This window comes from Ailuropoda melanoleuca, chromosome 4, assembly GCF_002007445.2.
Source record: "Ailuropoda melanoleuca isolate Jingjing chromosome 4, ASM200744v2, whole genome shotgun sequence".
Taxonomy (NCBI): domain Eukaryota; kingdom Metazoa; phylum Chordata; class Mammalia; order Carnivora; family Ursidae; genus Ailuropoda; species Ailuropoda melanoleuca.
The window spans coordinates 123,367,944-123,390,254 of NC_048221.1; the positions used below are offsets into that span (position 1 = coordinate 123,367,944).

General features: G+C 42.3%; 1 protein-coding gene and 1 pseudogene across 1 annotated transcript; one reads left to right on the top strand and one right to left on the bottom strand.

The window, feature by feature from the left end:
• The first annotated feature begins 8,540 nt into the window (after positions 1-8,540).
• On the top strand, positions 8,541-9,629 carry LOC109491002 (annotated as a pseudogene).
• Positions 9,630-17,968: 8,339 nt separating this feature from the next.
• Positions 17,969-19,104, bottom strand: LOC105241358 (glycogen [starch] synthase, muscle-like). The gene has a single exon (XM_019808304.2). It carries the CDS (start codon positions 19,084-19,086, stop codon positions 18,436-18,438), a length of 651 nt encoding a protein of 216 aa, XP_019663863.1. The 5' UTR covers positions 19,087-19,104; the 3' UTR covers positions 17,969-18,435.
• Positions 19,105-22,311: the final 3,207 nt, after the last annotated feature.

Genomic DNA, 22,311 nt, shown 5'->3' on the forward strand with positions numbered 1-22,311 from the left:
AATAGAACATTTGAGCTGGACTCTGGTGAAGAACACTGTGCTCACACCCACCCACCCCTGGGCCCTGTCCTGGCCTCATCCGGCTGCTCAGAAGGAGCTCTAACAGGCTTTCCAGGCCCCTCTGCAGAGACCCGATCCCAGGCAGATCTGTGGACAGTTTCAGAAAATGCCAAGCGGACCCTGCCTTGAGGTCTGCCCTCTTGATAGGCCTTCAACCTGGGGGCCGGGGGGTGTTGCTCTTGGCTAACTACCCCACCCCACCAAGCTGCCAGAGTTCTAGACCTAACCAGGCTCCCATTTGTTCATTATTCAACATATTTATCCATCACCTACATGCCAGGGCCTTAAACTTGGCCACCATTTTGCATCTAAGGAAATGACTGCCACCGCAGGACGCTGTACAGGTACCACCACCATTTCACAGTGGCCTCATTTAGTCTCAAGTCCTTGCCTGTTAGCTATATTTGCATAGAAAAGATGAAAGTCCGCAGGATTCAAAGCTCTCAAGAATTACGATGTTTAAGGGGAAATGGTAAATAAATTTGGTTCCCTGTATCCATATAAAACTCCGTAACAGAACAAAGATGTTCTGCTTCTAACAAACTAAACTGACATATGATGAAAGTACCACTTATGGGGCGCCTGGCTGGCTCAGTCAGAAGAGCAGGCAACTCTTGATCTTGGGGTTGTGAGTTTGAGCCCCCTGTTGGGTGTAGAGAAAAAGTACTGCTTCATCCCTTCAGCTCAGGTCGTGATCCCAGGGTGCTGGGATCAAGTACTGCATCAGGCTCTCTACTCAATGGGGATCCTGCTTTTCCCTTTGCCTGCCACTCCCCCTGCTTGTGCGCTCTCTCTCTCTGTCTACTAAGCAAAACACTTTATGAGGGTGAAGTTGAATGCACAGACCTGGATTCAAATACTGTTCCCTCCATTTAATCTCCTTAAGCTTTAGTTTCCTCATCTATTAAATGTGAATTTCACAGAGTTGTTTAAAGATTCAGTTACATTGCATGTAAAGGACTTAAACATTCATCAGATACGAGTTGTGATCATATTTTCTGTAGTTCTTGAAGCACTTTTCATCTACTACCTGATATTATGCCTTGGGAGGGAGGTTTGTCACATATCATCTGCATTTTTAATGTATAAGGTAACCAGATTGGCTAGTGAGAAGTTGAGGGGCAGAACTAGAACCCAGGTCTGTGACTCCCAGTAGCCCACCAAAATTGTATCTTTTGCTAGGGAAGAGTCAGTTTGGATGGGGTGTTCCCACAGGTGGCAGGGAATCTTGAGACAGTAGTCCAGAAAACTATCACACACTAAATGGGGAGCTACTATACCATCATTCCAAAACCTTTCTAGGTCAGTGGCTTTCAAACCTTTGACCCACAGTGAAGAATACTCCCATGTTATGATCCAGTGCATCCATCCATTGCATTATGTTACTAAAACATTTCATGAAAAAATACCTCTGGGTATAGTTAATATTTTCTGATCTCTTCCTCTTCCCTTTTTCTGTATTATTCAGTCCTAAAGCCGTTAGGTGGAGCAGTGCAAGGTAGCACTGGAGCTGGGGACATCTGGTGTGCATATCAGAGCTCAAGTGAAATGAGGGAGACCATACATGGGAGTAGCCCAACTCGGACGTCAGAGTCTGAGCAGGGGAGGAGGGCAACCACATGGAAGGTGGCCTGATGGGGGGTTGTATGTGTGTCTGTATGTGTCCCACCTGGAGAATCAGAACTCAGACAGAATGAAGAGGGCATTTGCACATGGGAGCAGCCCAGCCTGGCCTGTTAGAACCTGAGTGGAGCGAGAGCATCTGTATAGTAAGAAAGACCTCTGGTTAGATGGGAGCCCAAGTAGGGTGAGACAGTATGGGGTGTGGTGTCAGCCTAAGCAGGGTGATGGACACCCGCACAGGGGCCAGGCCAGTGCAAGGAGAGTTGGCTTACAGCCAAGAAGAGCAGTGAATAAAATCTCTGGAAAATCACAAGTCAGCTCTCCTGTGGATTTGCTGTCCAACTTCACTTTGCTCAGTAAGTCCAAATTTGGAACTTTGAAAGAATAATAAAACCAACTGGCAAAAATTGTCAAGAGAAAAGAGAAGATACAAATAATTCCAGAAATAACACGGTACATAATTACAGATATCTAGATATTAACATGGTAATCAGACTATGATTACTTTAGGCCAACAAATTTGAAATTTTAGATAAAACTGGACAAATTATTAGAAAAATATCACTAAAACAGACTCCAGAAACAATAGGATATCTGAATAGTCCTACTTCCATTAAAGAAATAGGAACAATATTAAATAAAACTATCTAATCATGAGGAAATCCCCAGGCCCACATGGCTTCACTGTTGCGCTCTAATCTTTGAAGGAATAAATAATTCTAAATTTAAAAGATTCCAGAGTATAGATGAAGAGGGAACCTTCTTTTTTTTTTTTTTTAAGATTTTATTTATTTATTTGGCAGAGAGACAGCCAGCGAGAGAGGGAACACAAGCAAGGGGAGTGGGAGAGGAAGAAGCAGGCTCCCAGTGGAGGAGCCTGATGTGGGGCTTGATCCCAGAACGCCACACCGGGATCACGCCCTGAGCTGAAGGCAGACACTTAACGACTGCGCCACCCAGGCACCCCAAAGAGGGAACCTTCTTGAATGTGTTTTCTGTTTTCCAGCAATACTTGAAGCATGAAATTTTTTTTTAAGATTTTTTAATTTCTTCATTCGACAGAGATAGAGACAGCCAGCGAGAGAGGGAACACAAGCAGGGGGAGTGGGAGAGGAAGAAGCAGGCTCATAGAGGAAGAGCCTGATGTGGGGCTCGATCCCACAACGCCGGGATCACGCCCTGAGCCGAAGGCAGATGCTTAACCTCTGTGCCACCCAGGTGCCCCTGAAGCATGAAATTTTAAATGTCTTTTATCATAGCAGCAATCCAATACCAAAACCAGACAGAGACAGCATAAGAAGAAAGGAAAAGTATNCATGAAATTTTAGTCTTTTATCATAGCAGCAATCCAATACCAAAACCAGACAGAGACAGCATAAGAAGAAAGGAAAAGTATAGGTCAATATTATGAACACAGCTGCAAAATCACAAAATATTAGTGAACTGAATTCAGCAATGTATATACAAAAGATAATATATCATCATCATTGAGTTTATCTCAGAAATGAGAGGTTGTTTTAACAATAGAAACTCAAATGATATGATCCTTAACGTTAACAGATTAGAGCAAAAATCTCACGACCATCTCAACAGATGCAGAAACGGAGTTTCATGAAGTTTGACATTCATTTAGGAGAAAAGCTAGCACTACAAGGACTTCCCTAACCTGATTAAGGGTAACTATGAAAGCAATCTACAACAAAGCTTTTAAAACTATAATCAAAGGTAAAATAATTTAATTCTTTTAACTCTAATCAAAGTTGTTTTTAAAAAGGGAAACTGGGGGGTGAATTGATGCTGAGGTGTTGAGAGTTCTCGCTTAGAGATCAGGAACAAGATAAAGATGCTATTATAATTTCATTTCACCTTTGTACTTGATATTCTAGTGAGCAGTCACACAAAAACTCAGAACAAAGGAAAAGTGATGAATTTGACATGTTAAAAACTTCTTTTCAGTGAAAGACATCATTAAAAGTGAAAACGACAACGTAGTAAAAAGGGAAAATCAAGTTGTAACACATATATCTGACAAAGAACATATGACAGAAAGAACTAAGGATCAACATAAAAAAGACAACTCAAAAATGGGGCAAAGATTTGGATTGACATTTTACAGATGAGGAAATCCAATTGATCTACAAACAGGACAAAAAGAATTCAGTTTTGTTAGTAACCAGGCCAATGACAATTAAAACCAAAATAACATACAATTACATACTTAACCAAACTGGCAAAAAATGTCTCCAAATCGATTTGTGCTAAGGTGACTGCAGTCACCTAGTAATTCCAACAGTAGTCACAGAGTGAAAAAGGCAAATTACATTTTAGTATTAGCATGAAAGAAAATAGTATTAACTTCAGCGACTCCCTGATAAGGTCCCAGAGATCCCTAGGGTTTCATGGACCACACTTTAGGAACTGTTACCCTAAGCAAGAAGAGGTACAAGAACTTTCTTAGCAACATAATAGCGCCAAACTGGAGACAACCCCAAAGTCCATAAAAACTAGTATTACATTCTCACGGGAATGCTATATAGCAATGACAAAAATGACCACAACCACGCACTTCAACAAGTAAAGTGTTGATTAAAAGAAAGCAAGTCATGGAAGAAGACACTGTGATTCCATTTGTTAAAGTTCAAAACAGAAGAAAAAAACTATGCTTTATTGTTTATGGACCTATACAAAGGTGGTAAGACTATTTTTTTAAAAAGCAAGGGAATGATTAACCTAAAGACAGGAGAGAGACGACCTCAAGTGAAGAGGGTGGGTAATGTGATCAGGGACGGGCTTTGCAGACTCGGGCAATATTCTAATTCTTCACTGAACGGGAATATCATAAAGGTTCACTTTAAGCATTACGAGTATGTCTTATAGGCTCTATGTACATTTTTCAGTAAAAAATTTTAATCTTCTAATACCATTCACTGACATAGCTGTCTTTCCTAACATTATTAAGAAGAAAAGCAAGATGCAGAATAATATATGTAACTGTAGTAAAAATGATGTGGAAAAGACCACATTAATACTTGCTTGTACCCACGCAAAGTGTCTCCGGAAGGGTACAGAAGAAACTTAAATGATGAAGAGGGGAGTCTCCCTGCCTGTGAAAGGGGATGGGATGACAAGAAGACAGAGGTGGGGGGGCACCTTTTCTCTCATCTCTCTATACTTTCTTACACATTTTGATGTTAAACAGTTCATGTATTACCAATACTAAAATATTTTTAAAGCCCTATACATCTGGAAGTTAAAAAAATCCTTCTAAATGAACCTGTATCAAACATAACATTGGAAATTTTAAACCATTAGAACTGGAAATTATAAATCATTCCAGAATTATATTGCAACTAGATCATCCAGAGCAATTAGACAATCAATCTTTTAAATATTGAGCAATCTGACAGGCAAAAAAAAAATTTAATTTACTTTTCTTGATTACTATTGTTTAAGGACCTTTCCTTTTTCTCTCTTTCTTTTTTCTCTTCCTCTTCCTTCTCCTCCTCTCCTTGCTCCCCCACTTCTCCACCTCCTTTTTTTTCTCCTCTACCTCCTTCTTTTTTGGTTTGGATTTTTCTGTGAGTTTCCTGATCATATCCTCTGTTGATTTAAATAATTGTTGTCAGAATTCTGTATATATTCTGGATATTCATTCCATGCAGTAATTTATCCTCACAGTTTCCCTTTTCTTTTTTTTTTTTCCACTTTCCCTTTTCTTATAACTTCTGTTATAGTATTTCTTTTAACAGAAGTTTTAAATTTTGGGAACAAATCTCTTAGTTTTTTATGGCTTCTGGGTTTTGTGTCTTGTTTAGGCAGGCATTCTCCAGCCTAATATTATTTTAAAATATAGTTTAAAAACCTTTAAAATATTTTAACTTTTTCCCTCTAAATGTTTAATTATTTGTACCAGCTGTATTTGGTGTGATGGGGCAGGAGGTTCAATCTAATATTATTTTTTCTTTAGTGGATAGCCAATTATCTCACTTGATTTGTCGCAAAAGCCACCCTTCCTTCATAGATTTTAAATGTTGTCGCTAACGAAATTAACTAACTAAATAAGCGTTGCCTCTAATTGTAAACATTTGCACAGATACATGAATGTTTTGCACTTTATTCCACTGATCTATTTTTATCCCTTCATTGTAGTTTGCAAAATCTGTATTATGTTTACATAGCTTTATATATTTTTATATTTATATTTTCATATATTGTAGGGCAAATTCCCACACGGTATTCTTTTTCAGATTTTGGGGACTGTTATTGAACATTTTCTCTTCCAGAAAAGAATCAGAGTTTTATTAAAAATTATTTTCCTCATTGTTTTAATTTGCATTTCCTGGACGCTATATGTCGTAGAGCATCTTTCCATATGCTTATTTAATGTATCTTCTTTGGCGAGGTGTCTAGCAAGGTCTTTGGCCCATTTTTTAATTGGATTATTGTCTGGTTGAGTTTTAAGAGTTCTTTGTATATTTTGGATGATACCCCTTTATTGGATGTGTCTTGCATTTTTAGGACTTTATGCTACAGAGTCACTTGCACACAGGACAAAGACATATATGCAAGGATAATATAAATAATGAATTAGAGGATGAAATTACAGATTTGAAGGAAACAAAACATTTGTCTTGGACTGGGCTCTTGGTCACAAGCAGCAGTGGCGACTTTGGCTAATGAGCAGAAAGTCGTTTGTTACAAAGAACATTGTTGTGAGGACTAGAGAATAGGCTTGATGATAATCCTCAAGAATGAAAGCCACAAACCACATGTATAAATAACCTGATGTGTGAAAGGCCCAGAAGAATTCTGCTGCCACCAAAAACGAGATGCTAAATCTGCACTGCCGCCAAGAGCCTGACTGCAGTTGCAACCGTCACTCACAGCAGCGCCACTAATGTCTCTTCTGCATCAGGAACTCGCTTTGTAACCCACACGGCCCCCAAGGCCATAGGGCTGCCCTGCACCCTTGCCAGCCTAATAGGTGTCCTGCCAAAAGTCCATTTCCTCCTGGGGTCCACTTCTGATTTGGAGATTGGCGTGGGTACAGCTGGTTGGTGGAGTTTCACAGGAGACTAGAGAGTGAATATTTCCACGAACATGAAAAATGTTCCAAAGGAGTTGGCCAACCCGAAAACATGACACATGTCCATTGAAGTGTCTATTTATTGGAGAGGGCTAATACTTTGTGGCACATCCGTGCATTAGAATACAATGCAGCTCTTGGGGCACCTGGGTGGCACAGCGGTTGAGCGTCTGCCTTCGGCTCAGGGCGTGATCCCGGCGTTGTGGGATCGAGCCCCACATCGGGCTCCCTGCCCCACTTGGGAGCCTGCTTCTTCCTCTCCCACTCCCCCTGCTTGTGTTCCCTCTCTCGCCGGCTGTCTCTATCTCTGTCAAATAAAAAAATAAAATCTTTAAAAAAAAAAAAAAAAATAAGGATGTGGGAGAATCTCCAAGATATAATTGATGTGTATTATAGTCTATCATTTGTATCTTAAAAAGAGCTATACCTATTTATATATTTGTCCATGTAGACAAAAGTCTGGAAGGACACACAAGACACTGATAACAATGACTGCTTCTAGATAAGGGAAAAAGGAGACCAGGATGGATGGGGACTTACTGGTCTGAATTCTGTATATGCCATATGCATGTAGAATCTATTCAAAATTTGAAAAAGTAAAAATGTTTGCCACATATACAAATTGTGGCCAGTAAGCATTTGATAAATTTTATTCATTTTAGAACGTTTGGAAATAAAACCCATGAACAGTGGGGATTATCTACATTGGGATCACAAGCGACAGCCCAGATGCTGCTGATGCTGCTGATATCTCAGGGTCAACAATTGCAACTTCTTCTGGGCTAAAGGTTGCCCATCTCAAACCAGCAATTGTGAAACAGCATCCCCCGGTCCCACAAACCCTGCGTGCCTGGCTAGCACTCCCCAAGCACCCAGTTCAGATCTCTGAAACTGTCAGTGACATTGAGGACACAGAGAACTGTTAATTATTCCATCCTAAGAAGCAAGAAATGGTCTCCTGCCCACTCCTAAGTCTGTGGGAGGGTTTCTGTGATTCTTTTGTGAGAAGCTGAGAAAGATCCATGCAACATTATGAGGCCAGGAGATGTTATAATGAAGTAGTTTTGTTTATCTGGGTAGGAGATTGGGTCCATTAACCACAGCCATTTAACACCCATTGAGTGAGACTCAAAATACTTTCAGCTGAATCATTTAAAATGCTTCCAGCAGCATAAACACAGTACCCAACTAAAAGAGGCTCAAACAGTGAGGACATTCATTATTTCACCTAACAAGGAGTCTGGCGAAGAGAATTCCAGAGCTGCCTCATTCAGAAGTTCAACAATGGCAGAGTTCTGGCTTAATCTCTCTGACTTCCTTGTGATTTTTCCTTCATGGTGACAAAATGACTGTTGGTGTTGCCAGCACATATCTTCACGTGAGATCAGTGAAGGCATGAAGTGTGAAGGACTTCCACGTTGCTTGCTCTTGTGCTTTCTCTCACTTGCTCGCATGCTGGCTCTCCTGTTTTTAATCAGGGAGGAAAACCTTTCCCAGAAGCCCCCAGGAGATTTCTCGACCACATGCAGTTGGTCGGAAGTGTGTGATACGCCCACCTCCAAACCAATCTTTAGCAAGGGGTAACGGGATTACCACGCTTGTCTTAACCAATCACAGTTCATCCCCAGAGGAGAGTTGGGGGGGTGGGGTGAATAAGGTTGCCCCTTGCTTGTTTGTCTGAAATTCAGTTTCAACTGGGTGTTCTATATTTTTATTTGAGACTCTGGCAATGCTGCTGGGTGACACCCTCATCTTTCCTGAGTCTGTTGCCAGATCATACTTAACAAAAGCAGTGTTCCACTAGCAAGAATAAGACAGTAGTGCCTAAAAGTAGCAATCAACAGTCTGCCTCTTTGCTTTACAAGATTTCCTTCAACTTCTGTTCAAGAAAATTCTGGCTCCCTTTGGCTCTCTGCCCCTTCCTATTTGACAACAGCTGTGTTCCCAAGACATGATGGTGAAGGCCCAACTAAATGGCTTTGGCTACGTTGGGTGCCTGGTCACCAAGGCTGCTTTTAACTCTGGCAAAGTGAATATTGTCTCCATCAATAACACCTTCACTGACCTCAGTACATGGTCCCCGTGGCCCAGTATGATTCCACCCATGGCAAGTTCAAGGGCACAGTCCAGACTGAGAATGGGAAGCCCATCTCTATCTTCCTGGAGTGAGATCTCACTAACATCAAACGGAGTAACGTCGGTGCTGAATTTATTGTGGAATCCACTGGTATCTTCGCTACCCTGAAGAAGGCTGGGGCTCACTTGAAGGGTAGAGCCAAAAGGGTCATCATCTTTGCCTTTTCTGCTTGTGATGGGTATGAACCATGAGAAAGAAGTGTGACAACTTTCTCAAGATTGTCAGCAATGCCTTTTGCACCACGAAATGCTTGGCCCCCTGGCCAAAAGAAAACTATAGAAGGCCCTTCTGAGAAGCTGTGTGGTGATGGCTGAAGAACTGTCCAGAACATCATCCCTGCTTCTACGAGTATTGCCAAGGCTGTGGGCAAGGTTATCCCTGAGCTGAAATGGGAAGCTCACTGACATGGCCTTCCATATCCTCACCCACAATGCGTTGGTCATAGACATGACCTGTCATTCGGAGAAAGCTGCCAGATAGGACAACATAGAAGAAGATGGTGAAGGAGCATCAGAGGGCCCCCTCAAGGGCATCCTGGGCTCTGCTGAGGACCAGGTTGTCTCCTGCAGCTTTAACAGTGACGCGTACTCTTCCACCCTCGATGCTAGGGCTGACATTGCCCTCCACAACCGCTTTGTCAAGCTCATTTCCTGTGATGAAAATGAATTTGTCTATAACAGCAGGGTGACGGACCTTATGGTCCACATGGTCTCCCAGGAATAAGGGCCCCAGGAACTCCAGCCCCAGGGAGAGCAGGAGAGGCCCCAGCTGCTGGGGAGTCCTTGCCCCAAACGGAACTCCTGATACGCTGAAAATCTCTCGTCCTCAACACAGTTTCCATCCCAGACACTCTGAACGAGGGGCGGCATTTAGGGAGCCCTACCTAGTCATATACCATGGATAAAATACAGTGTACGCCCTCACACACAAAATAGAAAGTCCTGGTTTACATGGCCCAGGGTTTCACATAACACAAGGTGCCCAGGTGTGTGTGTGTGTGTGTGTGTGTGTGTGTGTGTGTGTGTCAGCTGGCAAAGATGAACAGTGACAAAATTGTTAAAAGTAAGATGTGTGTAGAGCATGTTACAACCTGCAATTTACATTTGTATGAGCCAACATTTGAAAAGCCACTACCTAGTGTTCTTCAGTTTTGCTGTGTGGCCTCTAAAGAAGAGGAAACAACCGCCCAGCTGCTTCCTGAGACCTTGGATTTTTCCTGATGTGGAGGATCTGAGTATTACTGCCTTTTCAAAGATCACTTGGGACTGAAGATCACAGTGCCATAGAAATGACGAGAACAGGAATGTTTCCTATGGGAGTCAGTGTTCTTTCAACACTATTTTTATGCATTTATGTAAGGGAATGATTATGACGTAAGTAATGAGAAGGCATTTCTGGGTCCTGATTGTAAGTGTGACTGCTGGAATGTTACTCATAGACATACACAGACCTACAACTCCTTTGCTGACTCACCAGCTTACCACTGTTCGGGGGCTGTCCCGGTTCCCACAGCCCCATGTAAAACCGTTGGTTTGTCAGACTCTCATGAACTCTGGCCCATAGCCTAGGCAGCTGTTGGAAATTCTTGCTATTAGACTGGACAACCCTTTTAAGTGTGTCCCCTCTGGGAGACAAAAATCAGATGGCTTGCATGGATATACTTACTGGGATCATGTCTGGTAAACACCTATATTTTCCAAGGTTGCCAGTGATAAACTTTATATATATATATATATATATATAATAGAAGATATATATTTATATATAAATAGTATCCATTTCCTAAACTATATTTATGTTGTAGACTTGATTAAAGAAGAGCTGTGTCAGTTAGCATGAAAGATTGAATAGGTATTTATCTGTTCCCTCCCAAATCCCCAGTATAATAACAGTAAAAAACTAAAAAGACCATAAGCCCAGAGGGTTAAAGAGAAGAGAAAAGATGACAGGAGTTAAGAAATGTCAACACAGGGTGCCTGGATGGTTCAGTCGGTTAAGCGTTAAGCGTCTGACTTCTGCTCAGGTCATGATCCCAGGGTCAAGCCTACTTCTGCCTTTCCCTTGCCTGCCATCTCCCTGCTTGTGCTCTCTCTCTCCCCCTCTGTCAAATAAATAAATAAAATCTTAAAAAAAAAATGTCAACACAATTCTGGAAAATGAAAGCAGATGGAGGAGTAATAGAACTGATTCAGCGGAATGAAGAAGCTTAAGCCTAAGGGCCCTTGTGGGAGGGGTGTTTCGGGTAGAGGTGGGGAGTGCAGGGCACACCAATGAAGAGAAAGTTGATTGGCCCAGCGGAACCCAGCGAAGGGTCAGGAGCAGAAGGCGCAGTGTATCTCTCGCAACCACTGATTGGTTCTCTGTCCCTGCACTTTTGTCTTTCCCTGACATTACATAAATGGAATGGAGCAGTATGTAAGTCTTTTGAATCTGGCTTATTTTGTGGAGCATAATGCATTTGAAAGTCATCTGTGCTGTTGTAGTATCAATACATTTTCCCCTTTTAATGGCTAACTAGCAATCTATCTTATAGGTGTGCCACAATTTTTTGGATTGTTCCCAGGTTTTGGTGATTACAAACAATCCTACTGTAAACATTTGTGTAGTGGTTTTTCAGTTATTCTGTAAACACGGGGTTTTGTTTCACTTGGGCAAATAACACGGGGTGAAATTCCTGGGTCGTGCGGTATGTATGTGTTTAAGTTTGTAAGAAACTTCCAAACTGTTTTCCAGAGTGGCTGCACCGTTTTACACTCTGATCAGCGATATATGAGAGGTCTGGTTCCTCCACATTCTTGGCAGCACTTATTATGGTCATTTGTGTTTTGTTTTATTTATTTATTTTTATTTTAAAAGATTTTATTTATTTGACAGACAGAGACACAGCGTGAGAGGGAACACAAGCAAGGGGAGTGGGAGAGGGAGAAGCAGGCTTCCAGCTGAGCAGGGAGCCCAATGTGGGGCTCGATCCGAGGACCCTGGGACCATGACCTGAATCGAAGGCAGATGCTTAACGACTGAGCCAGCCAGGTGCCCTATTTATTTTTAAATATTAGCCATCCTAGCAGATGTGTGATGGTATCTTACTATATGTGTGTGTCTTTTAAGTATACAGGTTTTTAGTATATTTACAAAATTGTACAACCACCACCATCTCATTCCAGAACATTTCCATCAGTCTCTGCTTGCTCTGAAGTGTCCCCCAAATGCATGTTGAAGTCCTGCTCCCCAATTTGAAGGTGTTTGGAGATGGGGTCTTTGGGAGGTAATTGGAGATAGATGGCGTGATGAGTGTGGGGCCCTCATGATGGGATTAGTGCACTTATAAGAAGAGGGGGAAAGATCTCTCTCTCTCTCTACACGCACACACCAAGGCCATGTGAGTACACAGCAAGGCCTTCTGCAAGCTGAGGGAAGAGCCTCAGAATAAAACCTACTTTGCCAGCACCTTGACCTTAGACCTCCCAGCCTTCAGAAGTGTGAAAAATACATTTCTGTTGTTTATTATATATTTTTTAAGATTTTATTTATTTATTTGTCAAAGAGAGAGAGAGGGAGAGCACAAGCAGGAGGAGTGGCAGGCAGAGGGAGAAGCAGGCTCCCCGTGGAACAGGGAGCCCAAACAAGACTCGATCCTAGGACCCTGGGATCATGACCTGAGCTGAAGATAGATGCTTCACTGGCTGAGCCCCCCAGGCATCCCTAAATTTCTGTTGTTTAAGCCACCCAGTCTATAGTATTTTGTTATGGTAGCTGCAGTTGATTAAGATACCCCACAAGAGAGGGGCGCCTGGGTGGCACAGCAGTTAAGCGTCTGCCTTCGGCTCAGGGCGTGATCCCAGTGTTATGGGATCGAGCCCCACATCAGGCTCCTCCGCTATGAGCCTGCTTCTTCCTCTCCCACTCCCCCTGCTTGTGTTCCCTCTCTTGCTGGCTGTCCCTGTCTCTGTCGAATAAATAAATAAAATCTTAAAAAAAAAAAGATACCCTACAAGAGAAACCCTATATCTGCTGATTCCCTCTACCCCCATCCTCCGACAATAACTAATCTACTTTTTGCCTCTATGGATTTGCCTATGCTGGACAATCGTATAAATGGGATCACGTTATGCAACACATGGTCTTTTGTGTCTGGCTTCATTCACCTAGCATGATGTTTTCAAGGTTTATCCTTGTTGTAGCATGCATCAATAGTTCATTCCTTTTTATGGCTGCATGATATTCCATTGTGGATATACACCACTTTGCTCATCCATTCATCACTCAAATATTTGGGTTATTTCTATATGTGGGCTGGTATTAATAATGCTGCTATGAATATTTGTGGACAAGTTTTCGTGTGAACATGTTTTCAGTTCTCTTGGGTATATACCGAGGAGTAGAGTCACTGGATCATATGGTATTTCTATGTTTAAGTTTTTGAGGAACTACCATACTGTTTTTCACAGCAGCTGTGCCATTTACTTTCCCACCAGTGGTGTACTGGAGTTCCAATGTTTCCACATCCTCATCAACACTTGTTGTCTGTATTTTTTATAATAGCCATCTCAGTGGATAGGAAGTGGTATACCATTATGATTTTGACTTGCAGTGTACTAATGACTAATGATTTTGAGTATTTTTTCATATAGTTTTTTGCCATCCAGATAGCTTCTTTGGTGAAGTATTAGTTTAAATCTTTGCCCCATTTTCAAAAAAATTTTAATTTAATTCCAGTAGAGTTAACATACAGTGTTAGTTTCAGGTGTACAATGTAGTGATTCAACAATTCTTTACATTGCTCAGTGCTCATCATAAGTGTTTCACCATTTTACCCATTCCATCAATCTTACCCATTTTACCCGTCTCCCTACCATCCTCCCCTCTGGTAACCATCAATTTGTTCTCCATAATTAAGAGTCTGTTTTTTGTTTTTGTTTTTTTGTCTCCTTTTTCCTTTGTTCATTTGTTTTCTTTCTTAAATTCCACATATGAGTGAAATCATATGGTATTTGTCTTTCTCTGATTGATTTCACTTAGAATTGTACTCTCTAGATCCATCTATGTTGTTGCAAATGGCAAGATTTCACTAACTTTATGGCCAAGTAACATTCCATTGTATGTATATACCATATCTTCTTTTTTAAAAATTTTCTTTATTTATTCATAAGAGATGGAGAGAGAGAGGGAGGTGAGGCAGAGGGAAAAGCATGCTCCCCACTGAGCAGGGAGCCTGATGTGGGACTTGATCCCAGGACCCTGGGACCATGACCTGAGCCGAAGGCAGACACTTAACCGACTGAGCCACCCAGGTGCCCCTATACCACATCTTCTTAATCCATTCATCTATGGATGGACACTTGGGCTGCTTCCATAATATGGCCATTGTGAATAATGCAATAAACAGAGGGGTGCATATATTTTTTCAAATTAATGTTTTTGTATTCTTTGGATAAATACTCAGTAGTGGAATTACTGGATCATATGTAATTCTATTTTTAATTTTTTGAGGAACCTCCATACTGTTTTCCATAGTGACTGCACCCGTTCTCATTCCCACCAAGTGCACAAGGATTCCTTTTTTTCCACATCCTCACCAAACTTGTTTCTTGTGTTTTTTATGTTAGTCATTCTGACCAGTGTGAGGTGGTATCCCACTGTGGTTTTAATTTGCATTTCCCTGATGATGAGTAATGTTGAGCATCTTTTCATGTGTCTGTTGGCCATCTGTATGTCTTCTTTGGAGAAATGACTTCTGCCCCCCCTTTTTTTTAAGTAGGCTCCAGACCCAGCATGGAGTCCAGTGCAGGGCTTGAACTTATGACCCTGAGGTCAAGTCCTGAGTTGAGATCAAGAGTCAGATGCTTAACTGACTGTTGAGTCACTCAGGGACCCCTTCTGTCCATTTTTATTTTATTTATTTCTTTTTTTTTTTAAGATTTTATTTATTTATTCGACAGAGATAGAGACAGCCAGCGAGAGAGGAAACACAAGCAGGGGGAGTGGGAGAGGAAGAAGCAGGCTCATAGTGGAGGAGCCTGATGTGGGGCTCGATCCCATAATGCCAGGATCATGCCCTGAGCTGAAGGCAGACGCTTAACCGCTGTGCCACCCAGGCGCCCCCCTTCTGCCCATTTTTAATTGGATTATTTGGGTTTTTTTCATGTTGAGTTGTATAAGTTCTTTATGTATTTTGGATACTAACCCTCTATTGGATATGTCATTTGAAAATATCTTTTCCTATTCAGTAGGTTCTCTTTTAGTTTTGTTGATCCTTTCCTTTGCTGTGCAGAAGCTTTTTATTTTGATGTAGTCCCAGTAGTTTAGTTTTTGCTTTTGCATCCCTTGTCTCAGGAGACGTATCTAGAAAAATGTCAGAGAACTTACTGCCTGTGCTCTTTTCTAGTATTTTTATAGTTTCAAATCTTTGTGCATTTTTTAAAAATTGGTTTCCTGGGGCACCTGGGTGGCTCAGTCGTTAAGCGCCTGCCTTTGGCTCAGGGCGTGATCCCAGAGTCCTGGGATCAAGCCCCACATCAGGCTTTGCTGGGAGCCTGCTTCTTCCTCTCCCACTCCCCCTGCTTGTATTCCTTCTCACTGGCTGTTTCTCTCTCTCTCTGTCAAATAAATAAACAAATTCTTCAAAATAAATAAATAAATAAATAAAAATAAAAATTGTTTTCCTTTCATTTCATTCTAAAAGTTCTTCATGTATCTTGGATCCAAGTCCTTTGTCTGATATGTGATTTGTAAATACTTTCTTCCTATCTATGAATTGTCTTTTCATTCTCTTAGAAGTATTCTTCACAGAGTCAGTTTTAAGTCTTGATGAAATCCCGTTTGTCAAGTTTTTCTTTTATAAATTGTGCTGTTGGTGTCATTTCTTTTTTTTTTTTTTAAGATTTTATTTATTCATTCGACAGAGATAGAGACAGCCAGCAAGAGAGGGAACACAAGCAGGGGGAGTGGGAGAGGGAGAAGCAGTCTCCCTGCTAAGCAGGAAGCCTGATGTGGAGCTCGATCCCATAACGCCAGGATCACGCCCTGAGCCGAAGGCAGATGTTTAACCGCTGTGCCACCCAGGCGCNTAAGATTTTATTTATTCATTCGACAGAGATAGAGACAGCTAGCAAGAGAGGGAACACAAGCAGGGGGAGTGGGAGAGGGAGAAGCAGTCTCCCTGCTAAGCAGGAAGCCTGATGTGGAGCTCGATCCCATAACGCCAGGATCACGCCCTGAGCCGAAGGCAGATGTTTAACCGCTGTGCCACCCAGGCGCCCCTGTTGGTGTCATTTCTTATAATCTTTGCCTAACTCCAAGTTACCAGGATTCCCTCCTGTGTTTTCTTTTAAAGTTTTTATACTTTTAGATTATATATTGAAATTTATTATCCATTTTGAGTTAAATTTGCATACAATGTGAAGTATGGGTTGTGGCTCATTTTGCTTTGCAAATGGATTTCCAGTTACTCCACCACCATTTGTTCAAAAGACAATCATTTTTCCATTGAATTGCCATTGCAATTTGTGAAAAATCAATTGTGTGGGGGTGCCTGGGTGGCTTGGTCAGTTAAGCATCTGACTCTTGATCTTAGCTTGGGTCTTGATCTCAGGGTTGTGAGTTCAAGCCCCTGGCTGAGCTGCACACTGGGCATGGAGCCTATTTAAAAAAAAATCAATTGTGTGGGTCTATTTTTGGACTCTGTGCTGTGTTCCATTGACCCATGTGCCTATCTTTTAACCTAATACCTCACTGGTTCTGGTTTTGATATTAAGGTAATTGCATTTGGACTGAAAGTTTGTTTCCCCCCAAATGCATATGTTGAAATACCAAACCCCAATGTGGTGGTATTAGGAGGTAGGGCCTTTGGGAGGTAATTAGATGATGAAGGTGAAGCCTTCTTGAATGATATTAGGGCCCTTATGAAAGGGATCCCAAAGAGCTCGCCTGCACTCTTTCTACCATACGAGAATACAATGAACCAGAAGAGGGCCTTCACCAGAATTCTAACCGTGCTGGTACCCTAATCTTGGACTTCCAGCTTCAATAACTGTGAGAAATAAATTTCTGTTGTTTATAAGCCACCCAGTTTATGCTACCTCGTTATAGCAGCCTGACCTAAGATAGAACTGTTGGTCTCATAAATGACTTGGGATGTGTTTCCTTCTCTTCTATTTTCTGGAGGAGATTATGTCAAATTGGTATTATTTCTTACTTAAATATTTGATAGAATTTGCCAGTTAAACCATCTGAGCCTGGGGTTTTCTTTGTTGGAAGGCTTTTCACAGTGAGCTCAATGTCTTTGATAGATATGGGACTATTCAGCTTATCTATTTCTTCTGGAATGTTTTTTGGTAATTTGTATCTTTTTTTTTTTTCTTAAATATAGTTGTATTTTTTTCATCTCTGGACACCCATCAATCACACCCCCTTCTGCCCTCCCCCTCCCAAAGGCAAACCGAGTGCGTCAGACACAGCACAGCACACATGAAGGGCCCCTCCCTTTCACCAAAGCTGGGGGCAGGGCACAGCTTAAGGATGGAAGAGCCTCGAGGTAAATATGAAGAAGGTTCTAGAACCTACTGGGTTAAGTTCTAGACCAGGGGAAAGGGACCAGGAAGCAGCACAGTGGTAAGGTTCTAGATTCAGCAGCTGGGACCTAGAACCCAGTGGTTTCATGGCGGGCCTAGGGCTTGTGGCTTGTGGCAGGGGAAGACAGCCAGTTCTGTCCTCAGCAGGGGGATTCCCTGGAGGGAACAGGAATCTCAAAATGAGGAGGGGAGCTCAGACTCTGGGAAGGAGGAGGAGGGTCTGGTTTCAAAAGGCCAGAAAGGCATCTAGACCAAGACTGCATGTTCTCCAATAGAAATGAGAAGCCAAGTGTTCTGCACCACCACCACCCCATTGGCCAAAGTACAGAGAAAGAGCAGTGCAGGGGTGGAGGGGCCTTCCAGGCAGAGCCAGACACCCCAGGAAGGGCCAGATCGGAGTAAACAGGGGAGTGCCCTGGTCTGGAGCCCCAGTTCTGGAGTTGAGATGGAGGACCTTCTGCATTCAGTTAAGTCCCTGAAAGTGCCCCAGCTCTGGACTTGATTGTCCCGTTAGCAGGGAAACCACATGGTTTCCAGAGCTTTCTGGCCCTTGGGCCGAGCCTGAGCATGGCATGATCTGTGGGCTATAAAATTAGCAAGCCACAAAGGGCTCTAGGAGCCCCTGCCTGGAAGGCACCAGACCAGGTTTCCTAAAACCTCTGGCCCCACGGCAGGGTAATGGCAGGTTCTTGGCCCCTGGCACCCAGGCAAGGCCGGAAGGACTCCAGGGCACACAGATTATGCATTCTGGAACCCAGGAAAGGCACGGCGTTGTGTATTCTGGAGTGTTGGGGATTCCAAGAGCTGAGCTAGAGGGGCTGGAGTGTATGGCGGAGGGAGCGGGGCTGTGGACCCCCAGGAAGGTTTGGGATCTGGAGTCGGGTTTAGGAACAGCGCCGTTCTGCACCCACCCTCTGGACGAGGGCGGCAGGACGGGCCGGGAGTGTGGGGCACAGGACTCAGTTGCGCTCCTCGCCCAGGGAGCTGGCAGGGCTGAGGGGCTCACTGGGAGTGCTGAGCGAGCTGGAGGGCGCCGTGTCCACCGAGCCGCGCTTGCTCCCGCCGGTGGAAGAGGCGCAGGAGGCGCGGCGCGGCCATTCGGGGGCGCGGATGTTGCGCCGGTCCTTGGCGGCCTCCTCGTCCTCGTCGTAGCGCTCCCCGTCTACATCAGGGGGCCCGTCCCGGGGCTCCTCCTCGTCCTCACTCTGGTGTGGGCTTGAGTGTCGCGACAGCGAGGGCGATGGTGGCACCGAGGCCGGCCGTGGGTAGCGGTAGCCCTGAGTCGCGTCAGCCTCGTGGGGCTCATAGATGAAGTGTTCTGGAAAGGCCTTGGCCAGCGCCATGTGGCGCGCAGACATACAGTACCGGCCTAGGTATTTCCAGTCCAGAAGGTCTGAGAGGCGCTCGGTGCGGTTTCGCTGGATGATGCGCTGCCGCCGGCTCTGCTGGCAGAAGCTGTAGAGGAAGGAGGTGAGCTGCGAGCAGGAATCATCGAGACTACGGAACCGCCGGTCCAGAATGTAGATGCCGTAAGCTGAGGGGTCTGCAATGTGTTCCTCCATGAAGCAGCCGAAGCCGGAGAGGTTGGTGGAGATACTGGGGATACCCATAACGGTGCACTCAGCTGCGGGAAGGCGTGAGAAGCAAGTGTCCCTGGTAATTTGTATCTTTTAACAACAAATCAGTCCATTTCATCTCAGTTGTCAAATTTATGGGCATAGAGGATTTTGTTTGTTTGGTTTTGCTTTTTTTTTTTCTTTTTTTTGGTAGTATTCTCTGATACACTTAATGTCTGTAGGGTCTGTAGGGTCTGTAGTGATATTTCCTTTTATTCCTACATGGATAATTTGTGTCTTCTTATTTTTCAGTCTGGCTAGAGGTTTATCAATTTTATTATTCTTCCCAGAACTAGCTTTTAGTTTTATTGATTTTTCTCTGTTGTTTTCTTGTTTTCAATTGTATTGATTTCTGCTCTTATCTTTCTTTTCTTTTGCAGGCTTTCAGCTGAATTCATTCTTATTTTTAAATTTTTTAAAGAAATTTCTTAGGGTGGGAGCTTAGATGATTGATTTTAGATCATTTTTTCTAATAAAAGCTTTTCATGCTATAAGTTTCCCTCTGAGCACTGCTTGATCTGCATTTTACAAGTTTTAATATACTATTTTCATTTTACTTTAGCTCAAGTAAAGCTTTATTCTTGACCCATGGGTTACTTAGAAGTGTGTTGTTTAATATCCAATTATTTGGGAATTATCCAGATATCTTTCTGTTATTGTTTTTACTCTAATTCTTTTGAGGTTATAGAATATACTTTGTGTGATTTTAATTCTTAATAATTTGTTAAGATTTATTTTAAGGCCCAGAATATGGTCCACCTTATTGGATGTGAATGTTTCATGTGCACTTGAAAAGAAAGACTTCCTGCTGTTGTTGTTCTATAAATATTAATTCCATCAAATTGGTTGTTGGTGTTGTTCAGAGCTTCTTTGTGCTTACTGATTTTCTGTCTACTTGTTCTATCAGTTACATATAGAGAAGTGTGGAAATCTCCAACTATAATTGTGGATTTGTCAGTTTCTCCCTTTGTTTCTATCAGTTTTTAATTCATGTGTTTTAAAACTTTGTCGTTAGGTGCATACACATTTAAGATTATTATTTCTTCCTTGTCAATTGGCCCTTTTATCATTATAAATTGTTCCTCTTTATCTCTAGTAGTTTTATTGTTCTGAAGTCTACTTTGCCTGATATTAACAAAGCCACACTAGCTTTCTTTTTTTCCATTTTTTTTTATTGTGGTAAAACACACAGAACTTAAAATTTACCATCTTAACCATTTAAAAAAAAAGATTTTATTTACTTATTTTTAAGAGAGAGAGAGTGTGTGTGAGAGCACAAGCAGGGAGAGTGGTAGGCAGAGGGAGAAGCAGGCTCCCTGCTGCACAAGGAGCCCGATGTGGGAACTGAATTCCAGACTTTGGCATCATGACCTGAGCCGAAGGCAGACACTTAACCAACTGAACCACCCAGCCACCCCCATCTTAACCATTTTAAAGTGTATGGTTTAGAAGTATTAAATACATTCATATTGTGCAACCATCACCACCATCCATCTCCAGAACTCTTTTCATCTTGTAAAACTGAAACTCTATACCCTTAATCAATAACTCCCCATTCCCCCCTCCATCTAGGTCCTGGAAACCACCATTCTATTTTCTGTCTCTATGGTTTCGACTACTCTAAGTACCTCATGTAAGTGGAATCATACAGTATTTGTCTTTTTATGTCCAGCTTATTTCACTAATCTTAACATCTTCAAGTTTCATCCATGTTGTAGCATATTACAGAATTTCCCTTTTTTAGGGGCACCTGGGTGGCACAGCGGTTAAGCGTCTGCCTTCGGCTCAGGGCGTGATCCCGGTGCTCTGGGATCAAGCCCCACATCAGGCTCCTCCTCTATGAGCCTACTTCTTCCTCTCCCACTCCCCCTGCTTGTGTTCCCTCTCGCTGGCTGTCTCTATCTCTGTCAAATAAATAAATAAAATCTTTAAAAAAAAAAAGAATTTCCCTTTTTTAAAGGCTGAATACAGTTTTATTGTATGTATATACCATATTTTGCTTATCAATTCATTTGTCAATGGACACTCAGGTTGCTTCCATGTTTTATCTTTATAAAAATTTTTTATTCAATTTATTTAAACTAAAAAAAGAAGAAAAAATCCACCTATTGCTTCCACCCCCTACACCCTGCCTCTTGCAATCACCAATCTGGTCTCCGTATCTATGGGTTTGGTTTTTTGTTTGTTTGTTTGTTTGTTTGTTTAGACTCCACATATAAGGGAAATCATATGGTATTTGTCTTTTTAAATCAATTGGTTGTGTGGCTTCTCTTGCCCAGTCAGAACATGTTTTGAATGATGGAAATGACGCCAAATTCTGATGCTGTAAATGTTCAGTGACAGTATTTCACTTGACTGTCCATTTCCTGCTCTGCCTCTCAGATTATTCATAACTACCATATTGACACATTTCATATGAAATAAGCTCATTGTAATTCTGCGTTGCCAGGAGGATTCCTATTAACAGAATGTTTGGGAAATGTGTTGTAACATCCTGACCAAGGGCTGCCAAGAAGCCATTGCACCACATTATTTTTTCTGGCACTTTAGATACCCTTTAATCACCCTTTTGATGTTAAAAAAAAGTTCTCTGCCGATTAGTTTTCTCTGAAATAAGCAGTCATGCCAGGATCCAGACACACACACAAGAATATTTTTGCAATTGTACATACAGGAGTCATAGCCATAAGGGTACATTTCAAAACTCCCGGATACTTTTTTTAAAAACAGTATTCTGTTATCACATATAATGATTTACCTTTTAGGAAATTCTTTGGACCGTAGTTCTTTGTTTCTTTTGTTAAAAGATGTACACTTAAAAGACTCACTTTCACCTTATCCCCCATCCACTCCAGTTCCCACTGTACTTCATTGTTTTGTGTGTGTGTGTGTGTGTGTCCTTATGCAAATAAAAATGGAAATCATATATGCTCTGGGAGCATAATATACAGGCTGGTTTGTCCTTTTCCTTTTACCCATTTAAAAATCTATCTCAGAGGGGTGCTTGGGTAGCTGGGAGGTTAAGCCTCTGCCTTTGGCTCAGATCATGATCTCCAGGTCCTGGGATCAAACCCCATGTCAGGCTCCTAGCACAGCTCAGGCTCCCAGCTCAGCGGGAAGTCTGCTTCTCCCTCTGCCTATCCCCCTGTTTGGGCTCTCTCTGTCTCTCCTTCTTAAATGAATAAATAAAATCTTTAAAAAAACCTATCTCAGAGATCT